This window comes from Labrus bergylta, chromosome 3 (assembly GCF_963930695.1).
Source record: "Labrus bergylta chromosome 3, fLabBer1.1, whole genome shotgun sequence".
NCBI classification, from domain to species: domain Eukaryota; kingdom Metazoa; phylum Chordata; class Actinopteri; order Labriformes; family Labridae; genus Labrus; species Labrus bergylta.
This window is the reverse complement of record NC_089197.1, coordinates 31,429,481-31,446,337: the sequence shown is the minus strand read 5'-3', so window position 1 is coordinate 31,446,337 and position 16,857 is coordinate 31,429,481. Positions and strand designations below refer to the sequence as shown.

The 16,857-nt window shown below is 40.8% G+C and overlaps 1 protein-coding gene across 1 annotated transcript in view; it reads left to right on the top strand.

Annotated features, from left to right (window-relative positions):
- The window catches only part of trpm7 (transient receptor potential cation channel, subfamily M, member 7), a 361,224-nt gene that overhangs the window by 28,462 nt on the left and 315,905 nt on the right, over window positions 1–16,857 (top strand). Inside the window, 19 exon segments of the mRNA XM_065953144.1 lie at window positions 2,004–2,132; window positions 2,243–2,494; window positions 3,703–3,877; window positions 6,229–6,361; window positions 6,459–6,637; window positions 6,844–6,976; window positions 7,473–8,275; window positions 9,351–9,439; window positions 10,607–10,703; window positions 10,853–10,929; window positions 11,059–11,096; window positions 11,424–11,452; window positions 12,730–12,762; window positions 12,765–12,782; window positions 13,450–13,494; window positions 13,720–13,785; window positions 15,224–15,325; window positions 15,328–15,506; window positions 16,232–16,314. Coding sequence (XP_065809216.1) covers window positions 2,004–2,132; window positions 2,243–2,494; window positions 3,703–3,877; window positions 6,229–6,361; window positions 6,459–6,637; window positions 6,844–6,976; window positions 7,473–8,275; window positions 9,351–9,439; window positions 10,607–10,703; window positions 10,853–10,929; window positions 11,059–11,096; window positions 11,424–11,452; window positions 12,730–12,762; window positions 12,765–12,782; window positions 13,450–13,494; window positions 13,720–13,785; window positions 15,224–15,325; window positions 15,328–15,506; window positions 16,232–16,314 — 2,660 coding nt within the window.

Genomic DNA, 16,857 nt, shown 5'->3' with positions numbered 1-16,857 from the left:
GTGTGTGTGTGTGTGTGTGTGTGTGTGTGTGTGTGTGTGTGTGTGTGTGTGTGTGTGTCGGGGGGGTTTTAACTCTCCCTCTTTTCAAACGTTCCCACGGTCTTCTGTATGGCTGACCCGTGCTTTAAACAGAATTGAGCTCTGTTGTACAAACTTGTCCAAATGGGGAGTTGATGTACTACTGAGAGGCATCATGTGCTTTTCTTTATACAGGGAAATACAGAAACACCACAGTTTGCATTTAAACAAAAGACACCCTGAGGTCTGTGAAGTATTTCTATAAAGTGACCTGTATTTCAAAAAAAAAACATTTAAGTTGGTGAATTGCTTTTATGTTATTCATCTTTGTTTAGCATTGTACAATTTCTTAGTGAGCTCAAAACAGAAAGTCAGACTGAGGCTAAAGTTAGAAGAGATAATAAAGCTTGATGAAGAGTTATAAGATCTCCGAGTAATTGAAGGTTATCCTGAAGGGTTTGCGTATGATAAACTCAGCTAGTGGGAAAGTCGGGGGGTCACATAAGTCAGGAGGAAGGACCAGTGGTTGTCATAGCAAGTCTTTAAAGACAATTTAACAAAAAGGTGATGGACTCACCAGAGGTAACTGTCAGCATGGCTAAAAAAAAAACCATGAATATGTAGGGAGACGATGACTGAAAAGACAGGGGTTTTATTTCTGTATAGCTAAATGGTGAAGTGGGACAGTGAGGCAGAAAATCAATATACTTATGTTTCTATAGTAGTTTGAATTTGTTTGTGTGTTTGTAAGTTTATTTAATTCATTGACCAAACAAAACATTTAAAGGTCACATATTATACAAAATACCCTTTGCCATTTTTTTATAACACTTGTTATGCGTCCCTAGTCTGTCTATAAACCCCCACATTATGAGAGAAGTCCATCCTCTCCATCTTTCGCCTGCTCCACTTTTCAGAAAATGTGTGCTCAAACAGGCTGATTGGAGATTTTCCCTTCATACAAAGGGCAGTAACCCCTCCCCCAGGTGGATGACACTCTCGCAGCTAGGTGCCTGTTCTTCCCTCTGAGTGTCTTTCCACCGTATACAAAAGAGCATGGAGCGATAAAATCCCAAGCCCTTCCAGGACGGGGCGTGGTCAGACACGGCTCATTTGAATTTAAAGGTACAGAATCGGCCTGTTCTGAGCAGGGCTGATATAGAGGGGTTTATAGGCATGATAATATACAGGATCAGAGTGGATTATGAGCAGGAAACTTCACAGACATGTTTTATTTATTTAAAAAAAAAAACTTGTTAAAAAGGAGAATAATATGTGTCCTTTAAATATGAACATAAAATTTGAAATTGTGAATGAAAAGGAGCAGAAAGAAGAATCATCTAATATGATCTGCCCCTATTTCACAAGACATTAGTTTACAAAGCACATAAATACAAACAAGAAAATATTGAAATAAAAAAGCTGCATTCCAACAGGGGCAGCCACATCCCCATAGTAGTCAAAAGTTACAATTCATCCAAAAATAAAGAATGTCACAACAACACAAAACAGCCATCGTCATATTTCCTCATTATGCTGCCTTTAATTATTTAATTCATGTAACAACAAAACTATTGTTTTAACTTTGAATGGCATGTTACTGAGACAAATACATTTCCATTACTCATTCTGAGAGTAAACTATGTACCCAACTTTGAATTTCAGTTGAGATGGAGAGGATGAGTTTTTTTTACACACTGGGCTCACCACCAGCTGAGCTCAGAGACCTCAGTCCTGATTGTCCACTACGAGCTTCTGACATGACGTTCCATTGCAGGGTTCAGCCCCTTTTTAAAGGACCTCAACTGACCTCATCTCAAAATAGAGCGAGCCCCTCTCTGGGACTCTCTGGATTTAGAGTCTTGTTTTCAACACAGTTATCGTCCTTGTCCAACATTTCTTCTGTTCAGTCCATTATATTTATTGACCACATTGTTCTATAACAGTTTAAGAGTTGTTCATGAGTTCTTGTGTCTCATTCTCAGCTCTTCTACTTGGGTTTCCTGATGTTCTACTCGTACGTGGTCCTGGTGAAAATGCCTGAATGGCCGTCTCCTCAAGAGTGGGTGGTCATCCTCTACATATTCACCTCTGCCATTGAGAAAATAAGAGAGGTGTGTGAAATAAAAAGGGGTCAAAATACTTTAGATGTATTTTGTTAAACAACTGATCTGCTCAACATCATTCCATGCTCTTCTTTTCTCTGTTTTTTTTTTCTTTTAAGATGTTCATGTCTGAGGCAGGCAAAATAAGCCAGAAGATAAAGGTGTGGTTCAGTGACTACTTTAATGTGTCAGACTTTCTGGCCATTGTGACCTTCTTTATCGGCTTTGGCCTGAGGTTGGGTGGAGAAGACACCTTCGTTCCAGGAAGGACGGTCTATTGCCTCAATATAATCTTCTGGTACGTGCGACTCCTGGATATCCTGGCTGTCAACCAGCAAGCTGGACCGTACGTCATGATGATTGCTAAAATGGTGAGTCATACCACCGCACGATGTAAATCCATCAGAAGTTTACCATTCTCGGATTTCTCTGAAATTGCTCTGAACTTTAACTATTTCAACTTACACTCTTTTTTTGAGTGCATCAGAAAACAAATGTCAGTGATGAAAGTAACTGTTTTCATTTACTGTACGATCAAACAGGTAAGTATGAAAACATGAATATTATTTAATCATTTAAAACTACTCAGCTTCTTAGAACACAAAATAAATAGTATTAAGTGGAGCAAAAGTTTGATATTGATTATCGTATTGCAGAATTTAGATGGCTGGTTGTGTTTTTTTTTTTTTTATCCCTGTTTTTGTATCTCAAAAACTATGAGAGCCAAACTACTTAATTTAATGTTTATGTTTAAATTAATTACTTCAAATATTCACAACAGCATTTGTCATCAACATGATGTCGTCAGGTAATGTAACTCAGTGGCTCAGTGGTAGAGTAGACGTAGTTGCCCGTCCCTCACCTGGAAGGTCACCAGCTCCTGCATCCACATGTTGGTGTGTCCTTGGGCAAGACACTTAACCCAAAATTGCTCCCTCTGCTGGATTAGTTAATACTGATGGACACAATGTGTGGTGTGAATGGGTGCAGTAGGTGTGACATGTGGTGTTAAAGTGCTTTTAGTAGTCAGAAAACTAGAAAAGGGCTACACAAGCTCAAGTCCATCATTTCATGTTCAGCCATCAGTGTCCTAGTTTAACAAAGTATTTTTACCTTTAATTGTTAGCCCCCCTCAAGAATGACATGAAATCATGTCAGCTACACAATACTTTAACTTTGTCTTTGAAATGAACTTAAGTCAATGTTTTTGGCTTTTTTCCTTATTGGACAAATCAGGTTAGCAGTTTCTCTTGTTTTTATAGTAAACTCTAGCTCTAGATTTAGTTTACAAATATTATAATGTTCTGTTCTAATCCTCAGCAAGACAGCAAATAAGTGAATATCATATAATATTTAATTCTCCTACCACAGTCAAGTTTAAATGTTGTACACCATCGTGGATGTGGTTGTCATCAATCCTTATCAACATAGCCTTAGTGCCTGGGTGGTTCAGTACATATTCATGTTTTAAAAATGACTCTAACAGGAAACAGACATCATTTCAATCAGACAAATGTAATGAGATAATGTGGATTTTTATTTGTTCCATCAGAGATATAAATTGTGACATCTCTTTCAGGTGGCCAACATGTTTTATATTGTGGTTATAATGGCTATAGTCCTCCTGAGCTATGGCGTGCCCAGGAAAGCCATTTTGTACCCAAAAGAGGAGCCCAGCTGGACGCTGGCAAAAGATGTGGTCTTCCAGCCGTACTGGATGATGTACGGGGAAGTGTATGCTTATGAAATCGATGGTAAGCCAGATGAGGATGGTAGGGGAGATTACGAGGGTAAGAGCGATTTTATTCAAAGCTTCTCACCAAAGCATGATGGCTGATTGTCACTCAAACAATCACTGAAAATCAAACCCACGACGGCCTAATCATTGGTTCTCCTCACAGCCTCCTTCACACAACATGGTTCACAAAGAGAAGCAGTCAATGCAGGTTTCTCTGGGGAGGGCAGGACCTTTTGTTTCACCACAGCATCAACTGCCTCGACTCAGATCAATATGGTCTCGATAAAGTGATCGTTGCTTGAATCGGACGCATTTGAAGCTCTGGTGGAACTAAGCGCCTGGTTTGGCCCCATTACCTGAGTTGGCTTTGAAAGGTTGCACACACACCGTTGAAATTTATCACATGGTTTATCACTTCATCATACAGTTTAGAAAGAGAAAAAAGGAGATTAGGTAAATGTCTATGTATTGCAAGTATTTTTTTAGAGGTGAAAAAAAAAATTAGAAAGTATGACAACAGTTGTAGCCAAAGTGCAGTGGAGCTGTTTTTTCATATATTACATGCATTAAAAAAAGAAAAACAGTGTATACATTAAAACAGTTTCAGGGCTGTGGTGATGTCTTTTTTTTTTCAGGTATGTTGAAAAGCGATGCACCAATCTTAGACTGGTTTTGAATATTGTCCTTGTACTGACTGAAGTAGCTAGCTCAGGGATCCTCAGCCGTTTTCACACATGCACAAAATTTCTTGAAAATTGTATGCAGCCTGCCCCTTCAATCTTCCTGAGTTGCTCTTTCACAAATGTCCCTCCCAGCGCCAAGATAGCGGACGAGAAACAGAGTCCAAAGCTATGATGACAGTATCTTCCTTTATATTAGTTATGAGGACATTTGGGTGGATTCACAGTATGAATGAAAGAGCAGAGAAGAACATACTGGTGAGCAGATTATTATATTCTTCAAAATGACCTGCTGCGTTCACTCTGGCTCACCCTTGGTCTTCATATGGAGAATTTTACCAGGTGGCTGGCAGGAGAGTTGCAGAATTAAGTCTGGGCAAAAACATGGGCTGTTTGTGTTCACACATGCAACTCACCCTATAAATTTCTGGACCTTTTCAGGAGTTTTGTGCTCATGTGAAAGGGGCTGATGTAGTGGTGGGCAATATAACGATCTTAGATCGTGAAGGATTTTAACTTGGTGATGATCTGCCAAAGCAGAGAGATTGTAGAATCGGGCTAATGTGTTTCATCTATCATGCTGCAGTTTATGCTGCGACACAGACGCGTCTCCCCCCCCCCCCTACTTTTTTGCTCCGCAGCGGTGAAAATTAAACTTAAAAGTAATGTCCGCAAAAACAACTACATCTCGGTTATATGTAACTGTTCTGATATTTTTCCAAACCGACACGGTGTGAGCAACAGTTAACTTATCTGCATAGTTTGACCAGTTAAATTTACATCTAGGATAGCGACACAAGAAACCGTTTAACGAGCTGGAGAGACGTGAACAGTCTGCAGAGAGACGGACGGAGTGGAGCTCAGACAGACAGTGATGAGAGATATAACCCCGGTGTTTAAAATGTTGCTGTCGGTGTTTTCTGCTCTCTCTCAGTTTTTAAAAGTTACTACCAAGCCTCTCCACCTGAAGCTCACCTGTTGTGATTACCAAATTTATAGGGATTACACTGAACGACGTTACAAAGCAGCAGGCAGGTGAGAGTGAGTAACCATGGTGACTGTCTGTCTGTCAATCAACGACGTCCCGCCCCCTCTATGAATTCAACTCTTCTCTCAGTAAAACTTACTTTGGTCATGTGTCACAGAATGAACACATTCTGTATTATGTTTGATTATATATAAACTAAACTAAAGTAAGTCTAATGAAAAACAACAAATTCTACAGAGCCTGTATGAAGCTACAGCTGTAGGAACTCTGCAGGCTAAAATAGAACAGAAACACAAGAACTTGAAGTCTACATGTTTTTAAATGAATGCATCACTGCGTGAAAATGTTGTTGATGAACATAAAAAGACATTTCTGTTGCTAAAGATGTTCTGGGTGAGACCTCCAGACCTCCTACAAAGATGTTTTACAAATAGATTAAACTTGTCAGTGCAGTTTTTGTGCATTTAAAAACATTATACAGGGAAATAAGTTTGGTTGAACTGGTCAGTAACTTACAAATTAGTATAAAGATCAGTATGAAAAAAAATCGTGATGGTGATGTTACCAAAAAAAAATCGTGATGATTTTTTTTCCATATCGCCCACCTCTAGGCTGATGTTCATTAAATTGGGGCAGCTCAAGTGTTAAATATGTTGATGTTTTTATGTTCATGTCCTTAAAGTCTCCTCCTCTTCACAGTTTGTGCCAATAACAGTGAAACGTCAGTGAAGGACCTGTGTGCAGCCGGAGTGTGGCTGACTCCTCTCCTACAAGCAGTCTACCTCTTTGTACAGTATATACTCATGGTCAACCTCCTCATCGCATTCTTTAAGTAAGGGAATACTAAACTGTGTTTCCAGAATAACATTATTCAGTCTTTTTTATCCACATCGTCACCCTCAATGCTATTTCTCCTCTCTCTTTTCCAGTAATGTGTATATGCAAGTCAAGTCCATTTCTAATCTGGTTTGGAAGTACCAGCGCTACCACTTCATTATGGCCTACCACGAGAAGCCTGTCCTCCCGCCCCCATTCATCCTCCTCTGTCATATCTACTCCCTCTTCTGTATGTGTAGAAAGAGGAAGAAGGAGCATACATACGGACCAAGTATGATCACACTGCTGCCATTGTCCAGCACAAACCTTATGTGCTCCACATGTGAAATAACTTCAAATGGAAATGATGAAACAAGTTGGCATTGATATTTATTGTAAAAGAGCAAAGAATAGGAAGGAGATTTGTTTTAACAAATAAGAAACATGAAATAAAATGTTTCTGAAACGGTAACATCTGTCTTCTCTGTTTTCTCTCAGAGCTGTTTCTCACAGAGGAAGACCAAAAGAAGCTTCATGATTTTGAGGAGCAGTGTGTGGAGACGTACTTTCATGAAAAGGATGATCAGTTTCACTCGGGGAGTGAGGAGCGCATTCGTCTTACATCAGAAAGGTGAAACAATGTCTTAACCTTTTTCAAAGTTAGAATTTAGAGGGCTGAAGTAGGTGACAACAATTTTTACAATCAGGGTTACTCCCCCAAATGAGTGTGGGTATAATAACCGTCTGACAAAACCACTGTGATGTCAAATTTGAAAGTACCATTTAGAATTTTCTGCATTTATTTTTCTAACTACTCCCCTTTGTCTTCCTTATAATTGTCGGCACATTCGTGCTTATGTTGGCTCCTTTCTGCTACCTGTTGATGTAAATGTATGAAACTATTGGCTGGACTTCGTCTGGCATCATCAGTATGTGCATGCCTATAAGCATGTACAAGACTAACAATACTGCAGTTCTATGGAAGGTCAAAATTGTAAATGTTGATAGATATTTGGTAAAGTTGCTTGCAAAGCATATTAGTGAGATAACTTACTGAACACACACTCATGTAAACATTACCACTGGAAAACACACGCTGACCTACAAATAATGTTTGTGTCTTTCAGGGTTGAGACGATGTGTTTACAGTTGAAGGAGGTCGGGAACAAGGTCAACTTTATAAAACGCTCTTTGCACACGCTGGACTCGCAGATCGGCCATCTGCAGGACCTCTCAGCTCTGACTGTGGACACTCTAAAGACCCTCACTGCTCAGAGGGCATCGGAGGCCAGCAAGGTGCACAATCAGATCACACGGGAGCTCAGCCTCTCTAAGAACATGGTCCCCAGCATCGCCCCTGTGGCCACAGAAACTGGTCCCCACTCTAAATCGTCCATGATGTGCAAACGCAGTGTGGGCACCTTCTTCGTCTCCTCTTTTCCCCAGGCTGGAGCCAACCTCGCAGACTCTCTGTTTGGGATTGGTGTCGGGGGAGGGGCTGGGACGGACAGTAGCCGGAGAGTTGGGCCCAGCCCTGGAGCAGGACTGGGGCTGGACCCCAACCTGACCCCAGCTTTGAGTCCAGAGAGGAGGGGGTTGTTTGGGCTTGGGCACCTTGCTTTAGAGGCTGGCTCCTCAGGCAGTGCCAGCTCCAGTGCCTTTGTCCAAAGTGCTGTGGCCATTTCCCCTACGGAGCTGCGTTTCCGAGGCCACTCTCTCACCCAGAGTAAGCTGACCCGTCCACTAGAGCCGGGCTTTTCCGACTCGCCATCCAGCCTGCCCAACGTGCCCTCCCCCGTCGCTCAGTTCCACATCAGCAGCACCCCTTCCCAGCCAAGTGGCTCCAGCCACCCGGAACTCGCCCTAGCTGGGCATTACCAGCAGCCCCTCCAGCCTGACAGCACCACAGTAGAGTTTGGGGCATTTGTAGGTGAGTATGAGATAGAGGGGGGATCTGGGGTTGATGAGAGGATAAAAGAGGTGGATGAAACCTGTGTGTGTGTTTATCCAACTGTTGTCATTGTGTCTAAGACTTCTGGCTCTGCTCAGCCTGCCTGCTTGCCTGCTTGCACTGCTAAGCCTGAGAACACTGGGGGGTTAGGGAGGGGGGAGATTAGGAGGGAGGTGAGTCAGGGCTTCGTGAACGAGGCGTTCCTCGATGATGACGGCAGCTCAGGCTCTCTGAGGAGACAGACAACAGATAGTGAAGTCCCGCAGGCTCCTGAAGCTGTGTCATCAACAGCTGACACCGGAGAAAATAGATGCCTGCCTGCTTTTGCTCGTTACCCTGTCACGGCATCCAGGAGACCCCACAGACGAAGAAACAGGGGATGGAGTAAATCTGAACCACCTTCCCCTCAGGCATCATGCTATGATGCTCATAGTGGGTCGGAAGTCCATCTTGAGATGGAGAACACTTCAAGAGAGCCAAACACAACACAAGGTTTGAGTCTGAGTTTCAGTGGAGCGCTGTGTGTGCCGGGTGCTGGGGTTTGTCCTCTCCGGATCAGGATCTATGTTGACTTGCTGGTGTCTTTTCCTTTCCTTTGTCTGTGCATCTGACTGGACCTCTTGTCCCAACAGTTCAATCACATTTATTTATAAAGCACAGCAGTTCTTTCTTTGTTCCTGGGAGGTTCTGAGGTTCTTATGTATGATGTGAATGCTGCATGAATGATTGACTTGACTTTTAGATTGAGTTTGGCAGGTGGAGGTGAGAGGAGCAGTTTTTCATAAAAATCACGTTTTATTTTATTGTCGTGTTCATTGTTGTGTCACAAGATTGGGCAATGTGTTCTGAATGCTACACAATGACTTCACAATTTGGAGTAGTAAACTAATCACTTTCAATTAAATTTTTTGATTGTCCTGGTGGAATTTTATCACGTGAATCATCAGGAAAAAAAAAACAATATTGTGATTAATTTATTTTGATAATCTGACAAACTGAACAATAAGGCAGTTTATGATTCCCTAATGAAGAATGACAATGGTCATGTTTTCAGGACATAAAGACAGTATGGACCTCCAGACTTCACAACCCAAAGCCACCTCCAGCAGACGGCAAAGCCCGGCCACACAGACCAGATCTCAGGTGTGTGTTTGTAAAAAGCATTGTTATTCAGGTGTTTTAATTCAGTGTGTTGCCTCTATAATCTTTATTTTTCTCTGACTCCATCAAAGCTTTTGTGTGATGACCAGTCAAACAGTTATATTACGTCTAGTAGATATTGAATTGCACTTTGTTGCCCCACACTGTTCACCATGAGTCTGGTTCTGCTAGAGCTTTCTGCCTGTTAAAAAAAAAAAGTTATTTTTCTACCAAGGGCTTGCTCATGGTGGATTAATGTTGGGCCTCTTGTAAAAATTGAAAAAGTATGGTATATACCTTTTTAATGAAGTGTCTAACATTTTTGTCGTATGGCCCTATGCAAGTAAAAATGTGTTGATTGAATTTCTGATCTCTCCTTGGTAAGGAAACACTTCTAATGTTAACTGTTATTTGCCAGTTAAAGTCAAGATGTGTTACATCTGAATGAACCCGGGTGTGTTGGCAAAATTGATCCTTTGTGCGAAATGATATCCCACGCGTAGACTATACCTGAGCAGATGAGTCATTCGATCAGTAACTAATGGTAAATTTGTTGGAGAAAAAAGCCCAAAACCTTTTAAATAAACCCTAATTTTATTATAAAGCCAAACCTTATATAAATAAAGTAGTAGCTCCCCCCTCAAATTAGTGTTCTCCTTCATGTTTCTGCACCTCAGCAGCTGTTTATCTTTCAAATTAGTGTTTGAGTTCAGGGGGTGTTTGCATGGATTTCCACAGTCATGAGCAAATTTCTCTTATTATTGCAACACCACATTAATGCAGCTACAGTGAGTTTGTCTCCTCAGCATCAGCAAGTTACATTGTGTTGTAATTTAATGGGGGGGAAATTCCCATTAACATTGTGACATCCATCACTGATTGGTTAGTGTGACGGATCAGTTTACCACCTGTTGATCTAAATCATTTTCTTATGCATCTCCTGTTGTGTTTCACACAGCTACTTAATGAGATTAGGTTGGCAATTGAATGCTGCAGGAAACTGTAAATTATGAGGTTGTAATGTACGTCTGGTGCCGATACAATCTTGACAAAAGCAGCCAAACTTAAGCATGTAGCCGTTTAAGATTAACTTTTTAAAGTCACCATCCTTCAGTGTTTCAGGAAAACGATAACCACCTTCCTTTTTCTGTCTTTTTTTTGTTACAACAGCATCAGTCTGAAGCTCACGGTCACATCAGAGCAGTCAACTCTTACGCTGGCTTCACCGAGTTCGACAGAAACCCAGCTTTGCTCCATCCTGACTCCAGTAAGATCACACATATCACAAATAACACTAAGAAATGATCTTAGAAAAATGTATTATTTATTTGAATCCATTGCAGGCTTAGCTGCAGAGTACGACTGCTTTTTTCATGTCTCAGTTATGGGTGGTAATTATTCGCTGTGTTTCTGCAGCTCTGACGAAGAAGGACAGAAGCAGAGTGTCCGCTGAAGACATCCTCATACATGAAGACCCCAGAGCTGCAGTGCTGGTTAGAGATGTTTCTATATCTGTACTTTCATGCCAGCAAAGTGAAATGAAAACACAGTTCTGTTTCATTTTAACCATAGGTGCCTTTGTTAATTCTGCATTTTGTCACCACTTCTCGTTTCTCCACTAGGAAAGAGTTCAGGTCAAATCAGCCCAAGCCAGCAGCCTGTAAGTCCTTATCTCCCACTTGCCAATTAGATATACACTCACCACTCTCTCACACACACAGACACACACACATGCACAGACGGACACACGACCACTTACATTTAAAAAAAAAATTAAAAGTAGTTGGACCCGTTTGTCTGATTTCAGTAACTGTATGAGGCTTCTTTGTTTCTCACTTAAGACCAGCACACATCTGCCCGCTCTTATTCACACAGACACTTGTACATGTAGAACAAAAGCTCCCGTGTAGATCCATGAACTGATTGCCTTTTATCTGTGTTGTTAAAACTACTGTCCTACTTTTCTCTCTCTCTCGCTTTCTGTTAGACGCCCTCCTGGTGAAGACACACTGACCGGTGAGATGTGAAGTATTACCTGCTTGCTTGAAATCAGTTGGTCTTGTTTGGTCTGGATCAGCTGGTCCAGCAGCAGCGTTATCAAAGAGACATTTGACCTTTCTCTTATGTGTGCATCAAAGTAATGCCTGCTTGTGTGTGATACCATCAACACTGTAACATCATGCTCCTTTAGCTCAGTGCATAGAGAAGAAAAGTCCTCATCACATCAGCCGAAGGCTTCACTCAGACCCTCAGACCCCCTGATGTATCATCCCCACACTCTCTACCAATGTCTCCTTACCTCCTCTGTCCTATTGAAAAAAGACAAGACAGCAAAACTGCTTTGAAAAAGCATAAGAGAGACTCAGAATCCTTGGGAAACAGAAAAGGGAACATTGCAGAGGTTTGATCAAGTTACTCAGAGAGCATCTTCTATTTAAAAGACGTTTAAAAGACATGTGGCCTCTGTTGAGAAGACTTTTCATCGAGTTTTTGAAGATGTTTTAAAGGTCTTCATGTCTAGACTTGATTTCAGATGGTATGTTGTAACAGATCTCATATTTGTAGAGTCTGAAATGGTTGTAAAAGTGAGCAGTGCATCAGTAACCCATGAAAAGAAACCTTTAAAGCAAAAGCTGAACAGGATTTACAAATCCGCTGCTCTCATCCTTTGCCACCGGGTTGTCTTTCAACTACTTCATCTGTCAGGTATCAATCAACTATATCAGCACCAAGGGGGACCTCCCCCTTAGAGTTGTACACCTAAATACCTGCACATGCAAAGTCTTAGTTTAAAGACCCTCAGTTTAAAACTGCTCCCTTTGTGATGAACATAACACAGCACAGAAATGGCCAAATATATGAATTTGTATGAAAAATGAAATGCGTTGGAATGACGTCTTTGCGTTGTAGAGATTTCACAAAATAAGTGACTTCAGGGAGTTACAGCTACAATCATTAGTTTCATTACCATCGACGCTGAAATGAACAAATGATCATAAATATTAAACAAAATCGATTTCTTTTGGATAGACTGGCCTGATTTGGATCTGTTTTCACTCAATTTGAACATTGAAATCCTGCTGAGTGCTAACTGGGTAATGTTCATTCAAAAGATTGAATTTGATTGAATGAATTAAAAGCCAGTGATTGCAGGTACCCAACAATTCATTCTCTAAATCTGTGTTTATGGTAAAGTAGAAAAGAGGACCAGAAGGGACTCTGTTGTACAATATGTCTCGTGTCATATTTCAAGATGAAAGTCTCACCCTCCTGTTCTTCTTCTGTGGTTTCAGCTGCAGTTTCTCTGTACACACCACGAAACACCCACTCGGAGCCAGAAAGGACTGTGAGTAACTCGCACTCTGATCAAACAGCACAACAGACTCTGATATGGAGGGTTTCATTTCTTGATTTGAAGCCTGGTTCAAAACAGTGAGAGACTGCATATCAAGTTCTCAGTGGCTTAAATAATATATTAAACTTGTTTTAATCTGCTAAAAGGTGCAAAGGAAGATAATTCAATCTGTAGTAAAACCATGAAAAGCAGAAAATCCTCATTTGGTTTTGCTTCGAGGATGTCCTAATAGCTGTGGACAGATTTCTCTCTCTCTTCCTTTGCACCTTTTAGCAGATTAAAACAAGTTTAATATATTATTTAAGCCACTGAGAAACCTGATATGCAGTCTCTCTCAACTGTTTTGAACCAGGCTTCAAATCAAGAAATAAAAAACAAAAGCTATGATTAAACAGTTCATCTGACTTCCACCTATAACCCTGCTGTTTGTTTGTTGTTTATTGTTTTTACTTTAAAAGAGGAAAACTTGATGTCACACTTTCTTTGGTTAATTTCTAATCTTCAGTAGAAATTAACAGAGACCTCTGCTGGTGGATGCTGAACAACTCTGAGTCATTTTGTTAAATAAATGATGTTTTTAGTTCATTATTATAATAATTAAATCACTTCAACTCAAACTGCAGAACAAAACAAAACAACCTTTCTTTTTTCTCCTTAGCTATCGGCTCTCCGTTCAAGCCCATGGAGAGCTACCAGTACTCAGGTGAGACATGCAGAAAAAGTATTAATTAAGTATAAAGGACCTATCATAGTCTACAGGATGAATGATTGTAAATGTAATCAGTGAAACTGTCTTTAAAGTGAAACTGATCAAAGTGTCACTGATAGTACTCATTTCTCTTTTTCCTCAGAGTAGTTCTGCTCTTGTTCTTCAGCTGTCTCATCCTGTTTGTGTATTAAATGTAAGTGTTTACCTTTCCCCCTGTAGCTGTGGAGCGCAACAACTTGATGAGGCTGTCTCAGAGTATCCCCTTCACGCCTGTGCCCCCTAGAGGTAAGCAAGCGTGGATCACGGTGCATACTCAGACTTGTCAGGTCAGGTGACAACGGCCCGCACATTTCTGAGAAGAGACAACAGCAGGCGCCCCGAGAATGAGGAAGTATGAAGGTGGATAAGAGATCAGGTTTCTGTGCTGCTGTTTTCCTCCCACACATGCAGGTGTTTGCTTGCATTCATTTCTGAGGTATTAGTGTGAAGGAAGTGTTGGCTACTCAATTCAGTTGCATTTCTCTGTTTTTTTTTGTTTTTTTATGAACTCAGTTTTTATTTCAGCAACCTATACGATCACTTTTTTTTTTTTTTTTTTTTTTACTTTCAGCTGAATTTATAAGGTTTATAGATATTTCACAAATATTACTAAATTACATTTACTTCACTCTAGCTTTAAGTGAAGTGCTTGGAATAAAGCCAATATTTAAATAAAAATAATAAAGAAAAACAATTATAGAAAAGGATCAATATAAAAAATAAAAGGAGGTAGGTAGGGTGAGTTGGATGTGTGTGCGTCTTGTAGCGGCATGAGTGTGTGTGTGTGTGTGTGTATACACACGGGGAGATATGTTAGGCTGGAAGGGGACTGGATACATGTAGAGCGGCTCAAATCACTTCACTGCATCCGTATGGAGATGGCAGGCTTCTGTCTTTTAATAAATGTTTCCTTTTGGTAGATTAACGGCTTTTTATTCCATGTGGTAATTCCACATGCCTTCTTAATCCACACATTATTAAATATTATATTATTATATATGTTGGGGGTGTGTTTTGAACAACGGATTTCACTGACTAATTTTGTAAGTCTGTGTAAATACAGTGTATAAAAGTGAAATGATTAAACGCTTGTAGGTAATGCAGTCCAGCTTTCAAAGCAGGTATATAAAATATGTTGCCTCTTTATCTTCATATTTTTACTGCTTCTGATAGCAGAGTTGTAAATTAAAAACAGAAAAGCTTGAATCAAGGCTAATGCTCAACTCGCAGTTTCACGCATCTCCATGACACACCTTGGAGAAAACTATGTGCCTGTGCCAGTTTCACAGCAGACAGAGGGTGGAAATGAGTTTGTTTCATATGTCACTGACAGATTGTAACCAGCAACTGCATCCTCGTTGGATCATATCAAAACTGGAGCTATGTTCAGAATGTCACCTCCCTCACTCCGTCAGCCCTCACATTCCCCGAGTCTATCGAGTCATCTCAACAATGACCAACAATAACCAAATGAAAGTCATTTAAGGAAGTTGAATAGAAAGTCTACTGACAAATGTATGAATTAAGTAAGTACTGCAACATAATTGATCATTAGAGAGGGTGCATATGAAGTTGATAAAAACAAAGTACATCAGCCTCCCTGAGTGAGATGGGAACAGACAAGAGTACACAAAGGTTACTATTTGTGTGTGTAATCCTCCCATAATGCTTTGTTGTTCGTCAGGGGAGCCGGTGACTGTGTACCGACTGGATGAGAGCTCCCCCAACACCATCAACAACAGCATGTCTTCCTGGGCCCAGCGCGGCCTCTGTGCCAAAATAGAGTTCTCAGCAAGGAGGAGATGGGCGGAGGCCTCAGGCGGGCCCTCAAGGTGCTCTGTACCTGGTCAGAGTACGACATCCTGAAACCAGGACATCTGTATATAGTTAAGTCCTTCCTTCCTGAGGTGGTGGAGACCTGGCAGAGCATCTACAAAGAGGACACTGTGCTGCACCTTTGTCTCAGGGTACATAGGACACACACACACACACACACACACACACACACACACACACACACACACACACACACACACACACACACACACACACACACACACACACACACACACACACACACACACACACACACACACACACACACACACACACACACACACTGGATACAGATGCTTCGTTATGTTTGACTTCTCATGTTTTGACCTGTAGAGAAGGAACATGTAATTAGTAGGCTGGTTTTTAAAGTTTTTGAACTCCTTTCCCTGCAGCTGTTGAAAGTAAGATGCTGATTATTTATCACATGAATCTTTCATAGATGACAGAAGTAGTTCTTCTTTTCTCAAAATCCTTCATCTGTGCTTTGGAGACATGTAGGTGATCTAATCTCCGACTAAAGAATCCATATTCACTGTGTAGCGAGTCACAGAATTGAACTCAATACAAGATGTTTTAGGTTTAACAACTCTCATTCCTACATCTAATGTCAATTCACCTTTATTTATAGTGTAGTAGCTAGTATTTAAAGTGTGCCAATCATGAAAATCATTTTATCTCAACACTTGACAAAAAGAGCATGTCAAGACTGAACTCCTTATTATAGTGTTACAGATACCAGAGCCAACAACCTTTTTAGCAAGATAATCATGAGAAGGGAAAAGTTCATTTTAACATTCAGAAAGCTCGATTAGAACAAGACTCGAGCTGTTCGATTGATGTCCGTGTGTCACTGCAGGAAATCCAACAACAACGAGCTGCTCAGAAGCTGACATTTGCCTTCAACCAAATCAGGCCCAAGACGATTCCTTATTCACCGAGGTAAGAGCACAGAGAGGAGGGGAAGCAGATCACACACACACACACACACACACACACACACACACACACATCTTATAACAGCTTTATTACATGTGTTGATAAGGGGTTTTATACCCTTTGTCTTATGATACACTGAAAAATGTGAACACAACACTTTACTGAGCCTGCAGAAGGCCTTGCTGCTCTCAAAGGTCTTTCACAAACTTGTTCCTTTGCATGTCAGTAAACACTTATTCACTGCCAAGAGGATCCACCTACCTGACCATTTTGGCAAACAACCTGCTTATTAAACTCGGATGATTGTTACACAGGTGTGTCACATACCATTTTATGGATTTCACTGTCAGTGCTCACAAACTTGTTAACAACATTTGTGGAGGAAATGATATTTGTGTGCATGGGGAAAAAGTGACCATCTTTTTGTTTTGACAATGGAAAAAAGGGTTTTGTTTTTATTTTTCACTCAGTGAGGATCCTATGTAGGTCACAGTTTGCTTAGTTTAATCGTGGTTCTGCAAGGCCAGGGATATTAGCTTAGAGATA